The 20625-nt window shown below is 40.5% G+C and overlaps 3 protein-coding genes across 6 annotated transcripts; all 3 read right to left on the bottom strand.

The window, feature by feature from the left end:
* Nucleotides 1–2668: 2668 nt before the first annotated feature.
* Nucleotides 2669–4703, bottom strand: LOC117575207 (uncharacterized). 3 transcript variants are annotated; one of them, XR_007955259.1, is made up of 5 exons: nt 3945–4703; nt 3613–3880; nt 3393–3541; nt 3155–3313; nt 2867–2982 (listed from the first exon to the last, which is right to left on the bottom strand). XR_007955259.1 is itself a non-coding variant. In XM_034259331.2 (4 exons), exons 1-4 carry the CDS (start codon nt 4149–4151, stop codon nt 2839–2841), a joined length of 801 nt encoding a protein of 266 aa, XP_034115222.1. In that variant the 5' UTR covers nt 4152–4703; the 3' UTR covers nt 2669–2838. The 3 variants fall into 3 exon arrangements, 2 of the variants coding, with proteins under 2 accessions (XP_034115222.1, XP_051862552.1); XM_034259331.2 differs by lacking the exon at nt 3155–3313 and having other exon boundaries at nt 2669–2982; nt 3360–3541; XM_052006592.1 differs by lacking the exon at nt 3155–3313 and having other exon boundaries at nt 2669–2982; nt 3360–3541; nt 3640–3880.
* A 1690-nt stretch (nt 4704–6393) lies between these two features.
* Nucleotides 6394–7694, bottom strand: LOC117573450 (uncharacterized). The gene is made up of 2 exons (XM_034256672.2): nt 7177–7694; nt 6394–7113 (listed from the first exon to the last, which is right to left on the bottom strand). Exons 1-2 carry the CDS (start codon nt 7613–7615, stop codon nt 6653–6655), a joined length of 900 nt encoding a protein of 299 aa, XP_034112563.1. The 5' UTR covers nt 7616–7694; the 3' UTR covers nt 6394–6652.
* Nucleotides 7695–9782: 2088 nt separating this feature from the next.
* LOC117576062 (uncharacterized) lies at nt 9783–20494 on the bottom strand. 2 transcript variants are annotated; one of them, XM_034260596.2, is made up of 9 exons: nt 18740–20494; nt 17911–18138; nt 17502–17758; nt 15333–15517; nt 14819–15151; nt 14317–14482; nt 13171–13281; nt 12911–13089; nt 9783–10423 (listed from the first exon to the last, which is right to left on the bottom strand). In XM_034260596.2, the coding sequence occupies exons 1-9, from the start codon at nt 19353–19355 to the stop codon at nt 10285–10287; spliced, it is 2214 nt and encodes a 737-aa protein (XP_034116487.2). In that variant the 5' UTR covers nt 19356–20494; the 3' UTR covers nt 9783–10284. The 2 variants fall into 2 exon arrangements, with proteins under 2 accessions (XP_034116487.2, XP_034116488.2); XM_034260597.2 differs by lacking the exon at nt 14819–15151 and having other exon boundaries at nt 9786–10423; nt 18740–20485.
* Nucleotides 20495–20625: the final 131 nt, after the last annotated feature.

Below are 20625 nucleotides of genomic sequence, written 5' to 3'. Positions count from 1 at the left end.
TTTGTTTTGTCTACTCGTATGCGGAACTCTTAGGTTCAATTCCACTCACTGGACTCACTTAATATTATTTGCCTTGTTTCATTTGGATTACGAAACAGATTTTTGCTGTTATTTTGTGACATATATTTTGTTCGACACGATTTTGCTAATGTTATGCCAGGCCTGAAGTTTGCCGACTTCCTAAGTAGGTCAACTAATGAGAGAATTCAATTATATAAATATGTTACCTACGAACTATTAATATTACAAATGAGGACAATAACTAAAAGGGAAAGTTATATTTTAAAGTAAATTATAAAGCGTTCTCTTAAGATCGAACAAGGGTAGTGGAAAAGAACATCAATTTATTAAAGTTACAGTAATTATTACACATTAAAAGGGCATCTCTTCCATTTCTGAATTTTATTTAATGAAAGCTACGAATGCCTTCATTAATAATAAATAACCGCAGAGTTAATGTACTACATATCATCCACTTTGAAGACCGAAAGCCGTTGAGCTATAAATCAGCATGCTGAAGCCATACTACCAGCAACATTTTTTGCCTTCACAAATATTTTTGTGTCTGCCTGGTTATAAAAAGGATTTCTCTGAAATTCAAGCTTCACCAAATAATGATTTTAACGATGTCCTCGACGCTAGAGCTACCGTTTAAAAGAAAATTTAAATTTTTGCAATACTACATTTCATTTACGAAATTAATTAAAGAAAATATATTTCTTAAAATTAAGTATATGTACAAATACAATTCTTTTTGAAATATACTTTCATTTTAAATCTTTAAAAATATTACTTAATATGTTCAGTAGATAACCTCAATTAAATTCTCATATAATCAAACATCATGGAATATAATTAGTTTAGTTCACACTATATAATAAATATGAAAAAGTAATTATATTATAATGTTCTAGAACATTTTATTAGTCTCCGTAATATACTTTCATAAATACTAATTGCATTTAAATTTATAAGATGCAAACCATTTTATTCTTATATTGTTTTGTTTTTAACAACAATTAAACATTTTAAAGAAGTATGCTCCATTCTACAATTTAATAAATATTGAATGTGACATGAAAATCCTTTAAATTCATTAGGTGCAATCGTAGTTATGTTATATTATTGGACTAATTGTCATCCGATGACACGTGTCTATCCTTTTTCATGTTGCCGAAACGGATAAAGTGATTTTCATACAAATGGTTGCCAAATGCATAATTGTTAACAAGTCCGAGTAGATTACCTAACTGATATGGATACAGATACTGTGAATAATGCAACAGGTGTCGTCGGCGTAGTCGTTGTTGGCGTCACACGATCTGTTATCACCCAATAAAAGAAATTTTCAACGTCTTCATGTTTATTTCACAAGCGCCACACTTTGCTCCAATCGTGCCAAAATAAAAATGTCGAATATAAAAACCAGCCATGTAACAACACACAAACGAGAAAAATAAAAATAAGTAAAACGAAACCGACAACATATGTTGTATGTACATACATACTATATAATAAATTTTCAGATGCTTTTGTGTGTGTTTGTGTGTGTCTGCGTGTCTCTGCATCGTCCTCCTGAATGCCAAATTGTTATGAAAGCGAGTCAGTCATCCACGAGTTTGATACGCCTGCCCCCACTTCACTCTCTAGGAGACGTTGCTGTTTCCGCACGTGGAGAAGAAGGAATATGGATGTCTTATTGGCCAGTGGAATGCGTTTGCAGCAAATATTTAAGTAAGTATTTACTTACTGAGGGACTGACTGGCTGCCTTGCTGGCCATGGTCTAAAGACACAGTTTGATTGCCTTTTAAATGAAATTCAGATGCGGTCAGATGCGTCTCAGAATTTAAGGTATTCGAGCGCATTTAAAGTTTGTGTATGGAGGGATCTAGGGATTTGCTATTTAAACTGTGTGCTTGGCCATTTTGCTTAAGGTTCAGTGCATGTCACTGGCAAGCTGAGTAGATAAACTCCTCATTTCGCAGTTCACGCCCTCGATAAGAATGCTTAAAGACTTTCACTCTCCGGCTGGGCTGTGACAACCGCGTGGGTATCGTATCGTTGAAACTTTCGCGCAAGTGAAAACCAGAAGCTTCAAAATTAAAATTGTACACAGTTCATCATTTTAATCGAGTGGCCAAAGCGTGGGGCCCAGACTCGGTTGTTTCGCATTTGACTGGAATAATTAATTAGATTGCCAGCTAAAGAATTTGAGGCGCTTAAATTTTGGCTAATTAGGACGGCCAAGTGATGGCTTATAAATATTTTAGGCCCTAGTGAAAATGTTCTCTCTTCCCCACCATTAAGTAAGTCTACCCAATGGCATCCAATTGCCGTACAAAGTTGTTGCTGTTGTGCTGCTGGCTGCCATGTTTTTTTTTCATAAGGCAAAGTTAATTATACGACGCGTATGCCAGGAAATCGACTCACGTAAAGTCAGGTGTGTAGAGCGACGTTGTCCAAGTATAGGAGTAGTATTAATGAATTCTGGTGAATTACATTAATTAATTGACTTAATTATTATTTAAAAAGCTTTCATTATGCAAATTGATTTGTGTATTCTTTGCATTTCATTTTATTTGATTTTGTTTTCTATGCATTGTGTTTTTTTTTTGTTTTCTTTTTCAATAAATAATAAATAATAAGTTATTATAAATAGGGTCTAAAAGAATGCAGGACAGCCTCGCTCTCATTTTCATTTTTGTTGTTTTGTTTGTCAATTGTTGTCCGCCATTTGGGATGCTCCATTAAAAAAGGTGCACAAAGTCACAAAAATCTTTTAACAATTAACAAATCATTTTGTGCTTTGCTCTCGAATGTTGTTGTTGCTAGGACATTTAGGCGTAGGCCTGATAGGCCAAGTTCTGGGCCGATTGCTGGGGTTGCTCCACAACGGGCACAACGGGAACAGCGCCGAAGCTGCGACCGTCCCATGGTCCATGGGCAGTGATGTGTGCGGTGTGATGATGATCATGGGCAATCTGTGGGCAGGGAAAGAAAAAGTTGAAGAGGATTAAATTGTGAATGTTATTTTTCTGTGGAATATAGTATATAATTGAATGGCAGCGGTTGGTGGTGGTTGTTGTTGGCGGGGAGGTGAGTGTTGTTGGGAGAGTATTTGTTTGTTGGACGCAGGGTTTTAACTCGACTTACCCAGCGACCGACCTCTGGGACTGAATACATACGTGTGTTTGTAATTAAAAGGAATTGATTTGATTTTGTTTCTATTTTTACCCGTCGCCCTCATTTCAACTCATTCAACTCATGCAACTCACTAACGCCCTCCTATCTATTACCACATCCCGCGAATGCCTAAAAACAATAGAAAGATGCGTTTTAATAATCAAATTGTGCTTACCTTTTTGCACAATTGGAAAATGGCCAAACCAACCGAGACAATGAAGGAGAAGAAGCCCAAAGCGAGAGCATTGAATGCCTTAATCTTCAGAATACCGATGGCCATTGGGATGACGGTGATCGATTTCAGCAGAATGAGCACCAGAATGGGCATGGCCAACTTGCGGAGACGGTTCTTCTTGCCTGTTTTTGTTATGAGGTGCAAATGTTGAGTTATATGTGTGTGTGATAGAAGTGACTTGCAAGAAACCCACCCTTCTTGAAGATGTTGCCCTTCTTACCCCTGGCTTCAGTCTCGGCACCATCGTCATTGTTCAATTGCAGATTCAAGCTCATCTCGTCGTTGGCCAGATTGCGTGCCGAGACGGTGATCTTGGCATCGGCCACGGGCAAGTTAACGCTAACATCGTGTCCCTTCATGTAGTTCTCGATGGCATCGAGGAAACCATCAGCGCTGTTGGCGCGTGCCTCGCTAACGGGAGCAACCTGCTGGCCATTTGAGTGCACCTCCAAGTTGGAAAGCTATGAAAAAGCAGTTAGTATCATAAGATCAACTATTTAGAATAGCTTTGCTATTAGCTCTTACCGTGTAGCTATCTTTGCTCAGCACATTGTCCACAAAGCGCATGGCACGCTCTTTGATGCACGCCATCGAATCTTGGCCGCTGGCGCACTTGTTCTGCTCCTCGGCAATCAAGCGTTGAAGCTGCTGTTGCTGCTGAGGTGTTGAGGCGCCATGTGCCAATGCAAGGGCTGCAACACCCACAACAACCAGAAGGAGCAGTTTGGCCATTTTTGTTTTGTGTCTTGTGTTTTTACTTTGAACTGGACTGCACACAACTCGCCTCAATGCTGGCACAATTGAGTTTAATAATCGTTTTTCTATTGTTCACGATTTTTATACTTCTCAATGTTTTAGCGTCTGCAGCAGTCGCGAGTGCGTCGCGAGTGCCGCGATTGCCGCTCGGCTTACATGCCGGGCCTCGGTTCGGGTGTCGTACGCGACGCAAAAGAAATGCCAAAAGAAAATAAAGTAAAAAATGGCGGAAGAAGACATAAATGAAGCAGACAACGAAAAAATAAAGAGGCAGCTCAGCATTGGCAGTGAATGCATTGTTGTTGCTTATTGACTGGCTTTTGTGGCTCTTGCTGTTGGCTGTTTGGCATACGGCGCTTAGCGGCATTTGGCGTAGCGCGTGTGCGTGCCTAGTTACCACGTGTCGTATACTTAATGCGGTTTTATTTCAAACGCGTGCCGTCTTCGTCTGGCCATCCGAGTTGATTTGCCGTAATGTGTTTGTGTGTGTTGCGTTTCATTAGGGAACTTATTTAGCTCTCAAATGCATTTCCCTTCTACAATTTCAAAAGCCCCAAGCTACTTATATATATGTATTCCCATTTGAATTTGGCCCCTAACGACATCTAAGTCAATGTTTTACCTCGAAAACATAAGCATTTGAGTACCTCTTAAAGAAAATGATGTGTAAATGCTAAGAGAGAGTACAAAACATTTAAATTAGCGTTCCTTGTAAGCGGCTTTTAGGTTGCAGGCAACCCAAAATATAGGCAACACTTTTACAGCTCATAATCCGTTCAATGATTTCTGCCAACTAGTCATTAAGCAATCGCAACGCAAAATTTTATACAACCATCACACGTCAAGTTGCACAAGCAATTAGTAAAGAAAACTGCAAAATCATAATTAATATTGATATCAATAAATAAGAAGAAAATAAATCGAAATTGCACAGCTGCCAAATTGAGCAACATTCGCGACGCCATTGTCATGCAAATGGTATAGAAAGTGTTTTTTTCCTTCTACACCGAAAGCGAAAGTGAAACGGAAGCTTCCCTTTGGCCACCATCACCAACCACCGCCTCCAACCTTGTCCCTGCTCGATGTGGCCAAAAACATGAGCTGAATTTCGAAATATCCGCCATGCAACATGTGAATTATGAATTTCGTATATTGATTACGCTTTTGGCTTGCCTCGAAAATTCAATTGATATCAGAGTGGTTATTTTTAGTTAACACTTTTTTTTGAGACGAATAAAAGCAAAGTTTCTCCACACACATTGGCGCTTCATTTGCGATTCCGGGCGCATTTGATGGGTTTGTTGAAGCCCTCAACCGCATTTGCCACACCAGCTTTGCCAATGAAATTGGAAAAGTTTCGTATTTTTTTTTTTTGTTTTTTAACATTTTAAAATTGTTGCGTAGAAACGCCAACGGTATCAACATCGACACCGACATCGGCATCGATATCGCATCATGCCAAGTGCATGCCGTTAAATATCAATGAAGTGCTGGCCACGATGCTTGCTGTCATTGTTGTCACTGTCCAGTTTTATTATTGGCGCCAGCGCCATTTTGCATTGTTGCACGTGGCAGTTGTCAGCGGTGGAAACTTTCCCAATTGGCCGAACGGGGTGGCTACAAAGTTGCCATGGACATTGATATTGAAAAAGCGCAAGAGACGCCGCAAAAAGGTTTTCAACAATCAAATTGATTTCATGCCACTTTCACAGTGCAGAAATGTTGTGGTTTGTGAGTTTTCGGGTTGATTTTTGGGAGACTTCTCTTTTGTGGTCTTTTATAGATTAATTGAGATTAATTAAAGAACTCTTTAATTTAATAAAATGTTCGAAATTTATTTCAGCTCTCGCTCTAGAGTTTTTTATGCTATCATCAAAGTACGTAAGCAAACAAAACCTGCATAAAACCGGCTGACTGTTTGGGGTGCGTGGAGCCCAAGCTTGCTGTAATTTACAGTTTGCAACTCAGAGCTTCTTATGGCCAACTTAACACAGAGGTCCTTAAGAGAGCGTGAGGTCAAGGCTAATCAGTGCATTAGCAAGTTGCCAAAGAACCCTAATTAGGAGCTTGTTACATTTGCAAATGACTTCTCCCTTTTTCCGTTTCCCCATTTCTCTGGCCCAAAACTTTGCTCTCAATACCTTCAATTAACCAAATGACTTTAGCATACTTTTATTGCATAAATATTTACAGAAACGACACAAAAGTCCAGCTGGTCTTCAATACACATATTGCCATTTTTCTTTTTTTTTTTAAATTTGTGGTATACTTTCATTTTTCTTATGCTTTCACGTTTTTTTTTTTTCTGTTTTCTGTTTTGTACAATTCTCATAAATAAATAAATAAATAATAAATACATAAAACAAACACGCACTGCACGCGTACCAACTACTTATAAAATAGAACAAAATAAATAAAGTCGCAGCATGTTCATCAATTTTGCAATTTGGATTAGGGATCTTTCAGGGTCCATAGACTTAACGTCTCTTCTGACCCGCATAGGCGATGTCCTGAGCGTCTTGTGGCTCCTGAGAGGAACGAGCCCAGGCATGGGGATCCCAAGCTGGCGCTGGATGCTCCAAGTGCTCGATATGCTCTACGGGCAGATCGACATGATGGTCCAAATGATGCTCCAGATGGTGGTCAATGTGATGTGGCACAATGTGTTCAATGTGATGAGGCACAACATGCTCGATGTGATGTGGCACCACATGATCGACATGATGGGGATAGTGCACCACTTCGTAGTTGACAATCTTGGGCTTGGCAATCTTGAAGATGACCAGAGCACCGGAGAGCACCAGCGAGAGCAGACCCAAAGTCATTGCCTTCCAGGTCTTGAGAGCGATCAAACCAAGAGCCAATGGCATCAGTACGGTGGTCTTCAGCTTCAGACCGAGCAGGAAAGGCAGCACAGCCTTGCGGATCATGCCACGAGCTAAAGTTAAAGTAAACAGTTTAATATTTGTAATCAAATTATACACTTTTATTCATTACTCACCTTCGTTGGCTGGGGCAAGTGGCACAATGCCTCCTTGAGTGAGGGGATTCTCCATGAGGAAATCGGGCACCAATGAGCGCGCCTCGGAGCTGCGGAAGTATTCAGGTGCCTGAATCCTCAGAGCATGGCTGCCTAAGTAGTTATCAATGTTGTCGAACATCTGCTGTTCGGCATTGAGGGAACGAGAAGCGCCCGTCTCCGAGGTGCGCACAATGGACAAACGTTCTGTGAGCTTCACTTCGGGCTGCTGCATGGCGGCGTTGAACCATTGCAGCGCCTTGGGACGTACACACGAGATGCTCAGATCCTTGAGGCAGCCATTGTACATGTCCAAGGCCAGCTGTGTGGCCGACTGAGTGGCCACCTGGGATTGGGTGGGTGCGCCATGAGCGGCGACCAGCGTCGTCAGAGCGACGGTTAACCAGAAGTAGCACTGCATCCTTGCACTTTCTCCTGAGTGAGGTGTTTGGCGATTGTCGATTTATTTAAATCCCAGTTGCTGGTGCACGGTGCGCAAGCGTTGGCGACTCAATGGGTTATGCAAATGTCGGCCGGGCAACGCTTGGTTTTTATACGTCAGTACTTTGTTAATTGAATTGCGTATGCGGCGAACGCGCGTCTCATTGCTCGTTTCGCTTTGGCTCCCTGATTTAGCGGCAATTGCGCTTTGCGCTTTTTACGTCAAAGTCATGGAAAGCGCAAGTTGCTTGCAAGTTTCACCTGTGTCTGACACTGGCCTCGTCGAATGGGTTCTACGGATTCCTTATTGGGTCTATGGGTTCATCTGTGGGCTTTATGGGCACGACTCCGCCTATGAATGGTTGTGTCGGTCTTTTCCGTGGCTTAATCATGCGCTTCTGGGCGCATAATACTCACAATATATCATGCCGCACATAATTGAAAGTTATTTTATGGCTTCTACGGTTCGATGGTGTCGTAAAACGAACGGAGCTGAGCTACCAATCGATGTGCGTGCCTTGCAACTCAATTAGAATACTATACGAGTGGACAACTTGATTGTAGCCGTATCTTTAACGCTGACACGATGCATTACCAGATGGCTGGCCACTTGTTGTAAAGCCAACCAAATGCACATTGTAGGCGTGCCACATAAAAACATTTTGATGGGAATACTACAGCTTAATAAGGAGTTCGCTTGCCCTTTGAAAAGGGTTGCTACATTTTGAGAAATTGCTTACATATATATGTACATTGAATATGTGCAAAAAAGACAGATTGATATTTAATATTTAAATCCGGCATTAAACTCTCATTTGAAGCGTGACGAAAACATATTTTAGGGAAGCTGTACAAAACTCTTTTTTTTTTCATTCACATTTTCCATAATTCATTCCCTTAACTATCAGACAGGAATCTCGTGTTGTGTAATCAATTCATCATACGCCCACTCTGCATATTTACATATTAAATTAATGCTCAGCATTTATTTCCAAAAACTTGCCAAGTGTCTATAGCAAAATGCTCTCTCTCTCTCTCTCTCTACTCGCATCGCAAGCACTTGAAGCATCAATTTTCGAACTAATGAAATTGCTATGAAAATCTATCTATTGCTTATACAGAAATTCTTATCTAATTCTAATTTTACACACAGTCTCAAGCACCGCTTCTGCCTTGAGTGTTTATAGGGTATGGAAATGTCGCCTCTAGCTCACGTTGTTACTGTCGTTGTTGCTCATTGACGATTTCTTTAATTCTTCAATAAATTTGATATATGTTTGATTCGTCTAACGGAAATATAATGGTAGGGCCAGAGGGTAAGCCAAGCCCACAGCACACAACAAACAGCCCACAGAGGAATGCGACAAATGTTTTAGGCTGAGGGCGGGGTTTTGTGTATGAGCTGGAATGAATCCAAATACTTTTACTTCTGTGGCATTTAATGAGCCGCCAATTTGGCAATTGGTGTTTTGATGTCATTGCAGTGTCGGCTAAAATATGCTGCTGCTGCTGTTGTTGTTGTTTTGCTTTTGTTTCCGCCTTCGTTGATTATTATTTCTTTTTTGTTTTCCATACGAATTTTCATAGAGACCCCTAGCAAATGTGGACTAAAGTGAAAGCACTGCCATCTGCGTGTTAATTGCGCTCAGAATTTATATATTTGCCCCCTGCCGCCCACACATTCCAACTTGTTTGCCTTTTTAAAAAACATCAAAGCCTGCGCAGCGGAATGTCAATAGGTTTGCTAATAAATACTTATATTTATGCAAATGAATTCCTGTTCGTCGTACGACAATTGGCAACTCGCTGTTCTTGCTGCCCTTGAAGTTTTGATTTATGCAAAGGCAGTTATTCGTATTACGCATACGCTGCGTATGAGTGATTTCACAGCATGTTTAATTTCATAAAAAGACAAAAATAAATACAATTACCCAACCTCGTCGGTAGCCTCATAAATCCCAAAAATAACGCAAGTGTTACATGTGTTACATGTATTTTATTGGAAATAATCGAATTTTAATCAATTCAAATTGAATATGCGCATAGACAGCGGATTGTTGAGTGCTCACAGCTTTATTAATTCTTTAGTTGCAACGGCGTTTCGTAAAATAAAAATAACCCAATTGTTTCTTGTAAATTTATATTTATTTTTGTGCGGGCTACAAAATGTAATCAACAATTTTTCTATAGACTAATTAATTGAATATTAAGCCATGACTGACAGTCTGCCAATTAATAAAAATCCTGATTTCATTATTTTGTTGATGTGCATTTGGTTGTGCATTTGATGCTTTCACTTGCAGATTGCAAATGGTTAAATATATATGTATGTAAATGTGTAATCTGTGTACATTGCCAATAAATAAATGTTCAGAGTGTGAGAGTTGCAACAAAATCAGAATTAATATTAATTGGGCTATTGTGTGGCCCTCGGATTACATTAAACTCGATGCTTAAATCTACAAAAAACACGTTAATCGTATAATTCGTTAAATGGTAAAAATAAATAAATAAATAAATAAAGATTAACAATTAGATTATGTTTAAGATATTCGCATATTCACAGTTCGATTTAACAAGGAAATGTTGACTCAAATTAAATAGTTCGTACTTATTGTTAATGCAGCTGCTGCATTATCAACTATTGTATTATGTCTGCATATTGCACTGTGGATAGAGGATTTGGCAATCCTTTTGCTCCTGTCCATCACGGGCTGCCTGTATGAGACGGTAAAAGCGACGCACTGCCTCATTGGCATGCGTTACGGGCTCCAGTTCGTTTGTATCTCTGCAAAATAGACCAAAAATCCAAAATTCAATTGTGTTATTCAATTAATTTGAAGAGCAGCAGCTGACTTCCAGCCACTGAAGAGTCAGTGGAGCGAGCATTTGCAAAACTCTGACAGGAACTCAGTTAATTAACTTTGCCATTACCGTAGCGTTGCCGCATTAAAACTAAACTTTCGTATATCCTTGATAAGGCACAACTTTCACTTACGTGGTGCGTGTTCTTTGTGTGCGAGTCAGATAACCCCTCGGAACCCCACTCACAAAAATCTTTATCTCCTTCTTTCGCTTCTTCTCGACTGCCGACTGCTGACTGCCAATGCCTTTGGGCATATTCATTTTGGCTTTTGGAGTCTGACGTCGCAACGTCTCAGTTCAGATACCCCCAATTTGTAGGTGGCCCATTAAACAAAAACCGCCAACAGTTTCAGACATGGTTGTAAAAGACCTAATGGATTTTCTACTCCCCAAAGGCTAGACAGAACAGTTGAGTTGTATGGTAGATGTAGTAAAATTACCATCTCTCAGTTTGTAACGCAATTTCCACTTTATTTCGTTAATAAAAAACTATCAACAATATTTTTGGGGTGAATTAAATTCTCCTTTTACTGCCATTTTATTGCGCTGCATATCTCCCACAATATTTAAATGACCTAATTGAATAATTAAGTTTTCTTCGTCTGACTGCTGAAATTAATGTATTTTCAGGAAATGTACAGACTTCTTATGACATATGTTGCTACAACAGCAAGTGAAATTATCTTAGATAAACTCAATTTGCCATGCTGACTTAAGCATACTTAATGAAACATGCATACGGTTGAGATGCACTACACAATTCAAGAAGAGGACAATAACATTCAGAATTTGAACTTCTAAATAGCCACTTATAAGCATTGTTGACTTTCATTAAAATCTGCATTCCAACTGACAGCTGACTAATTGAAAATTTGATAGAAATTGCAGATAATGAAAATTTCAGAGCACGCAATTCGCATTAAGTTGTGAACTTTTCTCAAGTTTTATTGCGAGTATTTTGTTGTCGTTTGGTGTCTACACATTCAATAGATAAGCAATTTCCATTGTCTGTCTCGAGAGCTATCACCAATTATTAATCAACAACCACGCATATTAATTAATTTTCCGTTTAAAGCCAAAGTTGAGGCCATTGTGTTAGCTTTATGCCTGGGCTTGATCCTCTTCGTTGGCTAAAATATTTGGTGGCCTGAGTCTCTGGGTGCTGCACAAATATTTGAGGGCAACCGACTGATAATATTATGGAGCGCACTTCTGGGGCATTTAATTAATGATGTGTCATTAACATTCAACATAAACTGTCATAAATCACACAATACGCATACGCCACCGAAACCAAGCGACCCCGAAAGTAGGCAACAATCAACAGTCTCTGCTGTCAGTCACAAATTTTCATATTCGTGCTTCACAGCATAGTGTCAACAAACCTATCAAAATTATGGTGACGATGTCTCGCAATTTTACAACCATTGTCTGCCATGTGCTGCCGCAAGAAAAAACAATGCTAACTACATGCTACAACAAGTGCGAGAAGAAACAAAGGCAAAGATAACAGATGAGAATGCCCTAGACGAGGGCGGTCAACACGGTGCCACAAGGGACACAACATTCATCTCTTTTGAATCACTAGACAATGCATAAGTCATGTAATTAAATTACTTTTCAGACAAAGAATTGCACATTGAAATTAAGTTGTTGAAGAGTGCAAAACTACTTCGAGATGAACTCAATTCAAACTCAAAGTGACAACAATAAGTCATTTGACAAATACTTATGCTATTCGCATTCGTTGTTAATTGCAGTGTATTGAAATTATAAATGTATCTGTCGCATGAGTGCACTGCACTGTTGGCAATGTCCGTTGACAGCTGAGCTGCGATGAACTGTCTGAGCGTCAGTCAATTATGAAAATACTTTGAGTGGGTGGCGCCCGTTGACGCGCTCTTTGACGCCACACAGCCGTTTCATTCCACTCGGCTGCCCATATGTGCATGTTTGCAACATGCACTTCAATAGTCAGACAATAGCTAGAGATACTCAGAAGAAAAGACTGTGCGCTGTGACAAATGGCTTACATACGGGCATAAGCGAGTAAATGAGTTTCGAGTTGGAGTCTAACTACTCACACTTTCTTCATTCTCGCTTCACGCTTTTGCCCATTTATTGAAAAGACTTGTCAGCTGCGTTTATTCAGTTTCTATTTTCACCTGGGGGAAAATATGCTTGCACTGAATGATCTAAAGAACTTGACATGCCGTGACATTTTTGACGCTTTTGACTCTGCCAGACATTACAATTTGTAATTCTATGTGTAACTATTAGAGCATAAAATAGCCCAAAGACTTGCAACGCATTTCTAACACTTTGCGCTTAATTTCAAGCGGCATCATCGTTGCCCAACTAAACCAAGTCAAAATCAAAAGTAGACAAACTTGTCCCACATAGTACATACCGACTGAGCTCAGCGGATATGAAATTGCTGTGCGGACTGTAGGTCGCTGGATCCTTATACATATTGCACACGATGCGCTCTTTGCAGAGATCATTCTTGACGCCCAGCTGCTCGATGATTTTGTCAATCTTCAGCAATATCGGGCTGTAGAATGGATCGTAGTTCAGTGGATACAGTGGCTAGAAACGCATAAAAAGAAAATCAATTTATTAGTAATGCAAACACAATCTTTTTTGATGCATTGTGATCAACTTTCGAACCTGTCCATCCTGTACGAAAGGTTGGTGCTCCAGAATCTGTTGTTGCTGTTGGATCAGTCGTTGCTCAGCCTGTATGCGAATGGCCTCCTTCAATTGTGCTGCCAGTTGTGGCTGTTGTTGTAAAGAAGGGCGGTAAGAGATAGTTAATATTAGTATAATACATATTATGTTAGCCTTGGCCTGTTATGTCGTGGTGTACAATTTGCATAGCAATTTCGCTAAGGGGGAATTAAAATGGCTCAATTAGCAAGCATTTAATATGATTAAAGTCTAGCTGAATGAATGGGTTTCACAACTGCATGGACAACCCTCGAAGTTGTCTGCCAGCTGTGCAAGTGCCGTTGGCATACTTTCTCAACGCACTGTCGCCTTCATCATCAGTGTCAACCAAAGTCCCAGTTTGTGAAGCGGCGCCGCGTCATTTCGAAATATGAACTCATTTAATTAAGCCCAACAGCGAGTGATTTTGCCATTTTTAGTTGCCGGTGCGTTGGCCATGGCAAAGTGCATTTTAATTATGGCTTAGTTAACACTCGGTAGGGTTCGCCTGCTGTTGTTATACTTGTTGTAGTTGTGTTAGTTCACATGAGTACACTTAACACTTGGGCACTTGAAAGTGAAAACAGTCCGTGACCCAGTGCTGGGAAGACGAAAAAAAAATATATGCATAGCACTTTACTACGGCACGACGATGCAATTTGCAAGACGCCGTTAAAGAGACACTAAACATTCGGACAAATAAACAGTAATAACTAAGGAAAACTCTTTAAGTCTCTTTACGAGAGACCAACAAAAAAACGAAGCTGTCAATAAATACCACCTCATAAGCTAGTCTACAGCTATATTTACGATGAGATGGCATAAAGTGAAATGCTGTTTGCCAGTTGACTGATTACGTTGTTTTACATGTGGCGACTTTGGTCAAAGGTGCCAGCTATCAGCTGTCAAAAAAAAGCCTTTGCAGTAATTATCGATTTATGAATTCTACTGTTTGCCATTTGATTGAAACCATGGATTACACGCTAAGCTAGCATTTATTGATTTGCCAGCAGATGCGCATCCGGTAAATTTTGTGAAACGCAATTGCACTTTTGTTGACACACTTTGCCAAAGACGAGCTCCTTTCCTTATATATAAAATACTTACCGAAAGTTGAGGCTCCTGCTGTTGTGGCTGCTGCTGGGGCTGATTGCTGCGGGCTGGCGGCTCGTATTGGGCGGCAATTTGTGCAGCTGTTAGCCCAGTTCCGACATTCTGTCGCAGGGGTCCTGCTGCATAGACAGGACTGTGCTGTGAAAAGGCTGGCCTAGAGCTGGAGAGTGTGTGTGTGTGGAGAGGTGTTGCAAATGAAAACTGTTAGTTCTATGCAAATTGAAAAGTGTTTAGCAAGCAAACAGATTTATAATTTCCCATGAACACACACAAAAGAATGCCTGATAATTCACAGTTGTTTTGTTTTCATTTAAATTTAAATTTGTCGCATAAACTCAGCATGGGATCTGAGGCAATTAGGATTTTTGTATACTAGTTTAGTTGATTTTGCAAAGCGTGATGTGTGTGTGTGTGTGTGTTAGTTGGGTGCTGGTGTGCGTGTGTGTGCGAGTTTTTATTGTGTTGAGTGTAGGCTGTGGTTCTGGGCACTTGATACCTTTGTTCGTCCAGACTCTGTAATTTATTTAAACTGTGACTAGAGGCATGCGGTGTTTGATAACTCAATTGTTGTTGCTGGTGTTGGTGCTGTTGTTGTTGCTGTGGCTGTGTGGGTGGCCTTTGTTGTTGGGTGCCTGGCCATGATTGCGTCTGTTGCTGATGCTGATACTGGGAAACAGTCGGCTGACGATGCTGCTGCTGTTGCTGCTTTGCATAACTTTGGGTTGTGCCCAAGCCCCAAGTATGCAGCTCATTTGCATCGTTTGTGTGAGGTTTAAAATAATGCGCATTATCATCAACGTGTGCAGCGCGATTAATATCGCCTATGTATCTATATTTTGGGTGACGAAGATAGTTGGTGTTTTTGTTTGTGTGTAAAGAAGTAAGTGTGTGAAGTGTGTGTGTGAGAGTGTGAGTGTGTGACATGCGTTAAAGACAAACATTGACAGACAAATAACATAGAAGAACATGAAGTATGTTAACTGCTGCTGTTGCTGCTGCTGCAAACTTACTCAGAGCCCAGTCCAGGTCCGCTGTTCTCCCAAGCGCCCTCGAAGTGCTCATGTCCTGGCCCAGGACCGTATGTCTCGTGCACAGGAGCGCCGTGTAGGTATGCTGATGGATGTCCTTTGGGTGGATGCGTGTAGATGATTTCCGGCACCGAATGATGCTCACCGCTGTGCCATGGTGGCACAACCTTTAAGAGATGGAGAAAGAGAAAAAGAAGTGGAGTAAAAGACAGTGTTGCAGAGAGAGGCTTTCATGATTCCCTTACGTTTTGTTGAAAGTAAAGCAACATTAATTTTTTGTTTGGCCGCTTTTCTTTTCTTTTTTTCTGCTGTCACGATTTGAGTGCCCTTTGTGCTTATAGCTATTTTTAGCACGCGTTTTTGAGCTTGATTTCGGCACAGTTCAATGACTGTTAAATAGTCGTAAATAATAAATACGCGATATCTGTGTATGTGACAACAGACATTGCGCAGTTCAATGTCTTTTGATGCGATTGAAGAACTACATTTTGGGTACTCTATAATAAATATAAATACCCAATTATTTGGGAAAATGAAGATGGAAAAGGTCATGACGTAGACGACTGCACTACATTGAATCTTTTTTTTTTGTAAAGCATTTAGGTTAAAGTACTCTGAGTTTTTTGTTCAAAGGTATCTGATGTTCAAGTTCTTTCAACTAGAATACTATTACTGTTTAATTTATGACTGTGCTGCTGCGCTTTTTTTCTTTTCACTTCTTTCTTGTTTGTCTGTATTTGTTTATCTGCTTCACGTGTGCGCTAAAGGACCCAACTTTTTACATCTCTTTGCGAGTGGCAAAGCAACCAAAGAAGAAATGGCGACAATTTTGGCACTTCACTAGCAGATGACATGCGTTTCAAATTTCGACAGGCAAAGTGAGTGGAAATGGTGAGATATGTGTCGTTGCTGGGTAATAATATTTGTATGTCTGCGCGTATGTGGGACATAATTTAATTTATGACTGACAGTTAGCTTATTGCGGAGCTTAACTCGTATATAGACTTTTGAGTTTAAAGCCAACAATCACTGTGGGTTAAATCCTACTGGGAAGTCGTTCAATATGGATTTGAGGTTTATGATGCTCAGTCCATTTCGTTTTCCGATTCATGCTGAATATTTTATTTAAATTCCGTTAGACATTTTATTGTCTTACACATTTATGAACTTGTACAAACTGGTTTAGTAAAAAGAAATTGACCCGCACCTCAATTTCCAAGCAGATGTTCCCATTGAGGTTGCTTGACTAATCAATGCGTTGAATTTCCAGCTGCTTGTTGACTAAGTCTAAGACAAGCCCTCGCTGGCTTTAATTTTATCACGTTATAAATACGAGTGTTTATCTGCAGAGCTCAAGCTCACAGAGAATACTCGCCATGAGCTGCAATTATCTCGAGTCTGTTGTCATTGACAGTGCGACGACCCCACCTCACATATCCCACTCAAGTTGTGTGTTCATATATTCGCAAGTGAATATTTCATAAATATATCAGCAAGGATGTTTATTGCATTGTCGGTTCGAGTGTCTGTCGTCTGTTTATGAGTGGGAGTCTAATCTGTAATCCTTGTGAGCGACAGCATTTATTTTGGGCAATGAATTTGGGGATTCAATTTGATGGAATGCCAACTTGTTATCCCAATGGAATATGTGCCGAAGACACTGTGTGGTCGCAGCACATCTTAAAGCTGATGGCACTTTTTGTTCACGTTTTTGTGTGTGGTTAAATTCAATTAGCTAAAATTTCAGTTTCTATGCATTACACATACGCCATGTTGTTTTTTTAATTATCTTTTATGATATGAGTGGCTCTGTGACAATACATCTAACCAAATGATGGGCGTGTGCCGCATAAATAAGCAAAAAAAAAAGAAACAGATGAAGAAAAAGAAGCGCACTCAAACAAAATACAAAACAGATAGAAAGACATGTAGACTGACAGGCAGACAAACTCATAGATAGACAGGCAGCAAAAAAAGAAATTCAGCCTCTTACGGTTTTGTCTTTAATGAAATTCTTCACGCTGCTCGTTGACATTTCAACGAAAACACAAAAAAAAAATCAAATCCGTGCGCGGCAATATAATAGAAAAAGAAATGATACAGCAAAAGATGAAGCTAGAAAAACTGTTTCTCTCTCTAATGCAAACATACCGTGTGATGATGATTGATCAGATGATGATGGTGATGGTACTTCGTGCCTCCATGATACGACTGCTGATAGTACGAGCAGAGCTTGAAGAGATGCGATAATGCCGGGAAAAGGAATAGTAGGAATTTCAGCAACAACTTTTTGGCCGCACCAACGCCAATGACGATCGGAAGCAACCAGAATAACTTGATCTTGATGATCTTAATGATGAGCGCCAATGCAATAAATGACAACAGCAATTTGTTGCGTAGAAATTTGTCTAAGGAAACGAAAGTTTGCTTGTCAGTTATGTTAAAGTATTGAAACTGCAATTCGAAATGCTGCCAGAAATTGAAAGCGGACTTTCTGCAATCCCATCTAGATTGACCAGTTGGGGATTAAGTTTTGTGGTATTTGTATTTGCCAACTTACCGATTTTCTTCTTGATCATGCCAAGAAGACGAGCCTGCACCATCTGTTTGGGTATCAGCTCCAGTTTGGCAATGACCCCATTGCCTTCGATGGACCGAGGCGAGATGCGAAATGTGGCACCATTAAACATAATCTCCGGCAATTGAACTTCCACATCGTGTGTCATTGCGAATTTGATTGTTTTCCCGTAGAGCGCATTGGACACTTCCTCGATGGGGGTTTCCGGGGCTGCATCGCACAGATAGATATGCATAAAAAGAAAGATTTATGAGTGAAATGACTTTGCGAAAATGTGGAAAAAGAAATTGACAGTTCTGTGCTAATGAAAGTTGTCCGAACACTTTAATACAGAACACGCAAACAGCTTGCATAACACTTGGTCAGTTTTATTGATTTTAGCTTGTTATTTTTTTTTTTTATTATTTTGTTGTGTTGCATTCGAGTAAAAGAAATCAGCTGCTAACGTCAAAGAGCCAAAGTGCCGTGACTCATATGAATGAGAGTCGAATGCTCATTTCTTTCTTTCGAGTAAAAATCAAATCAAAACTGAGCAAGTGAAAGTTTACAGCGTGAACGTGCCAAGAAAAATGTAAACAAAACGAATGCAAAGAATCGAATGCCAACCGAGATGTGAAAAGTGATCACAAAAGCTCACACACAAAAAAGCGAAGAGTCGCGTCTACCTACACATGTGATGTTGCTCACAAAATCAAATACCAAATGAAAGCGAAATGAGCCAAGGGCTGAGCACGGTCTTCTTACATAAGTCTGAGTCGGCATTCGATGTGATATAATTGGGATTGAATTCAGACTAAGAAGTATGACTTACCAGATCGCCCTTCATTGGGTATTTCCTCATCGATTTCATTATCCGGCTCGTATTGCACTTGATTTTTGTAGAACTTTAGACGCTGTGTCACATTGACATCGTTCATACTCAGAGCCCCATCCAGATAGCTGTAGACATTCTTTTGAAAGCAGGACATGTCTGGTCTCTTGTAGCAGTCGCGTATGATGCCATCCCAGAGCTCGTTGCCGCTGGAGAAACTGCGCGCGAAACGCAACAGTATCGAGTCGCTTCCGTTGACCCGCTTCCTAGTTGACGGCTTCTGAGTTACATTTACAATCGGTTGCCAATCCTCTGCAGGTGTATTTGTGATTGTCTCAGTTCCTGACTCGGTACTGAAGTCAGGCGTTAGTGGCGTTGTGGACACAGACAGCTCATCCGCGTTGACAGTGCTGGCGAGATGGAAGCAGAGGCACATCGCCAATAACGTCAGCTGCAGCAAATTGTGCGAGTTGTTGTTGTTAGTTTTTGCCATGGCAATGCGATTTCTTTTACTCTGAATTGAGGATGTGCAATGACTCTCACTTCTCAGCCAATTAAAGAGTGTCCAGTTTTTTGTGTCAACTGAAAGGTTTTGCATTCGCATTTTCAATTTCATTTGTTTTATTTGCGGCTGTGCAAATTCACACCTTCCGACTGTAATTGAACAAATTATCGTCCCAAGTTGAGGCTATTTGGTTGCGCTCGACTGCCGTTGGCGAATTATGCTAACTGGGCCGACGTGCTCAGGGCTCTGGGCTCAGGGCAGCTGTGATGGCCCTCAAACAATAACCAACTATTGTCGCTTTTTTAGTGGGCGAAATCAGTCTGTCTGCCGTTCGTTGGTCACAATCAATTTACAAATGTTCCACACAAAACCAGATTAACACGCAAACACAATTTCATTGATTTGAACTTGTCCGTTGTGGCACGCTCTTTATTGTTTGCCAACTGTAATGTTGCTGATTTTCACAAATTCTTTTTGGCGGTGCGTGGCACGCACAACGTTGCTTTCTTTTTGTCGTCTATTTTGTGCGAGAGTGTTTGCAATTTCGCTATCTGCTGCATTTAGCACATTTTCTATTTGCTTTACCAAAACTCAAACTTTGAACAAGACGCTCAAAACAACATGTAGCTGCCACCTGCAATTACTTCATCTATGCGCGCGAGACACACCTACAGTCTAACGGTTGCCGCGTAATTCGTATCTTAGTATCTTAGAGATACTCGTATTTGTAGCCACGCTCCAATCTTCAATAACGTGCGCATGCGTGCGCGTCTGACCGACAACTGACTGAGTCGCGTTCCGTGCTGGCCAAGATCATGGCCGGGCCAGGCCAAGCTGCCGGTTGATATCACACACACTCTCTCTCTCTCTCGCTCTCGGCTTTCGTTAAGTTGTTAGCGGCAAACAGTTTATGTATCGTTCAGTTCAGTTTTTTTCCTGGCTTCCTCTTTCTCTTCGACTTTGACTTTGACTTCGGCTTCGTTCACACGTAGCGCCCGGTTCGGAATTATTGTAGATGGCTAACTCCAGCGAGATTCTTCCGCTGTGCTAACTGTTGTTGTTGGCTCTTTCAGTTGTTTCTTTCAGCTTGTTTCGTTGGCGTTCGCAGAAAGTTGTTTAGCCGCTGTTGCCTTTGTTTGTTTACATTTTCCAGTTAGTTGTGATTGTTTCGAGTGCAGTTTTGTCTGCCCGTTTTGACGCGCTCTTTTGTTGCGGCGCTGCGGACACTACTGTAGTCTGCACTTTTCGCGGCTCTTTAAAATACTTCTTAAACGAGTTTTACTGTAATGCCAAAATTAAAATGAGGTTTCTTTAAATTACATGCAATCACAAAGAAAACTAGGTCAGCAGTGTTTTTGCGCATATTGGGAATATTTAAGGA

This window comes from Drosophila albomicans, chromosome 2R (genome assembly GCF_009650485.2).
Source record: "Drosophila albomicans strain 15112-1751.03 chromosome 2R, ASM965048v2, whole genome shotgun sequence".
NCBI lineage: Eukaryota > Metazoa > Arthropoda > Insecta > Diptera > Drosophilidae > Drosophila > Drosophila albomicans.
This window is presented reverse-complemented; position numbering and strand designations above follow the sequence as displayed.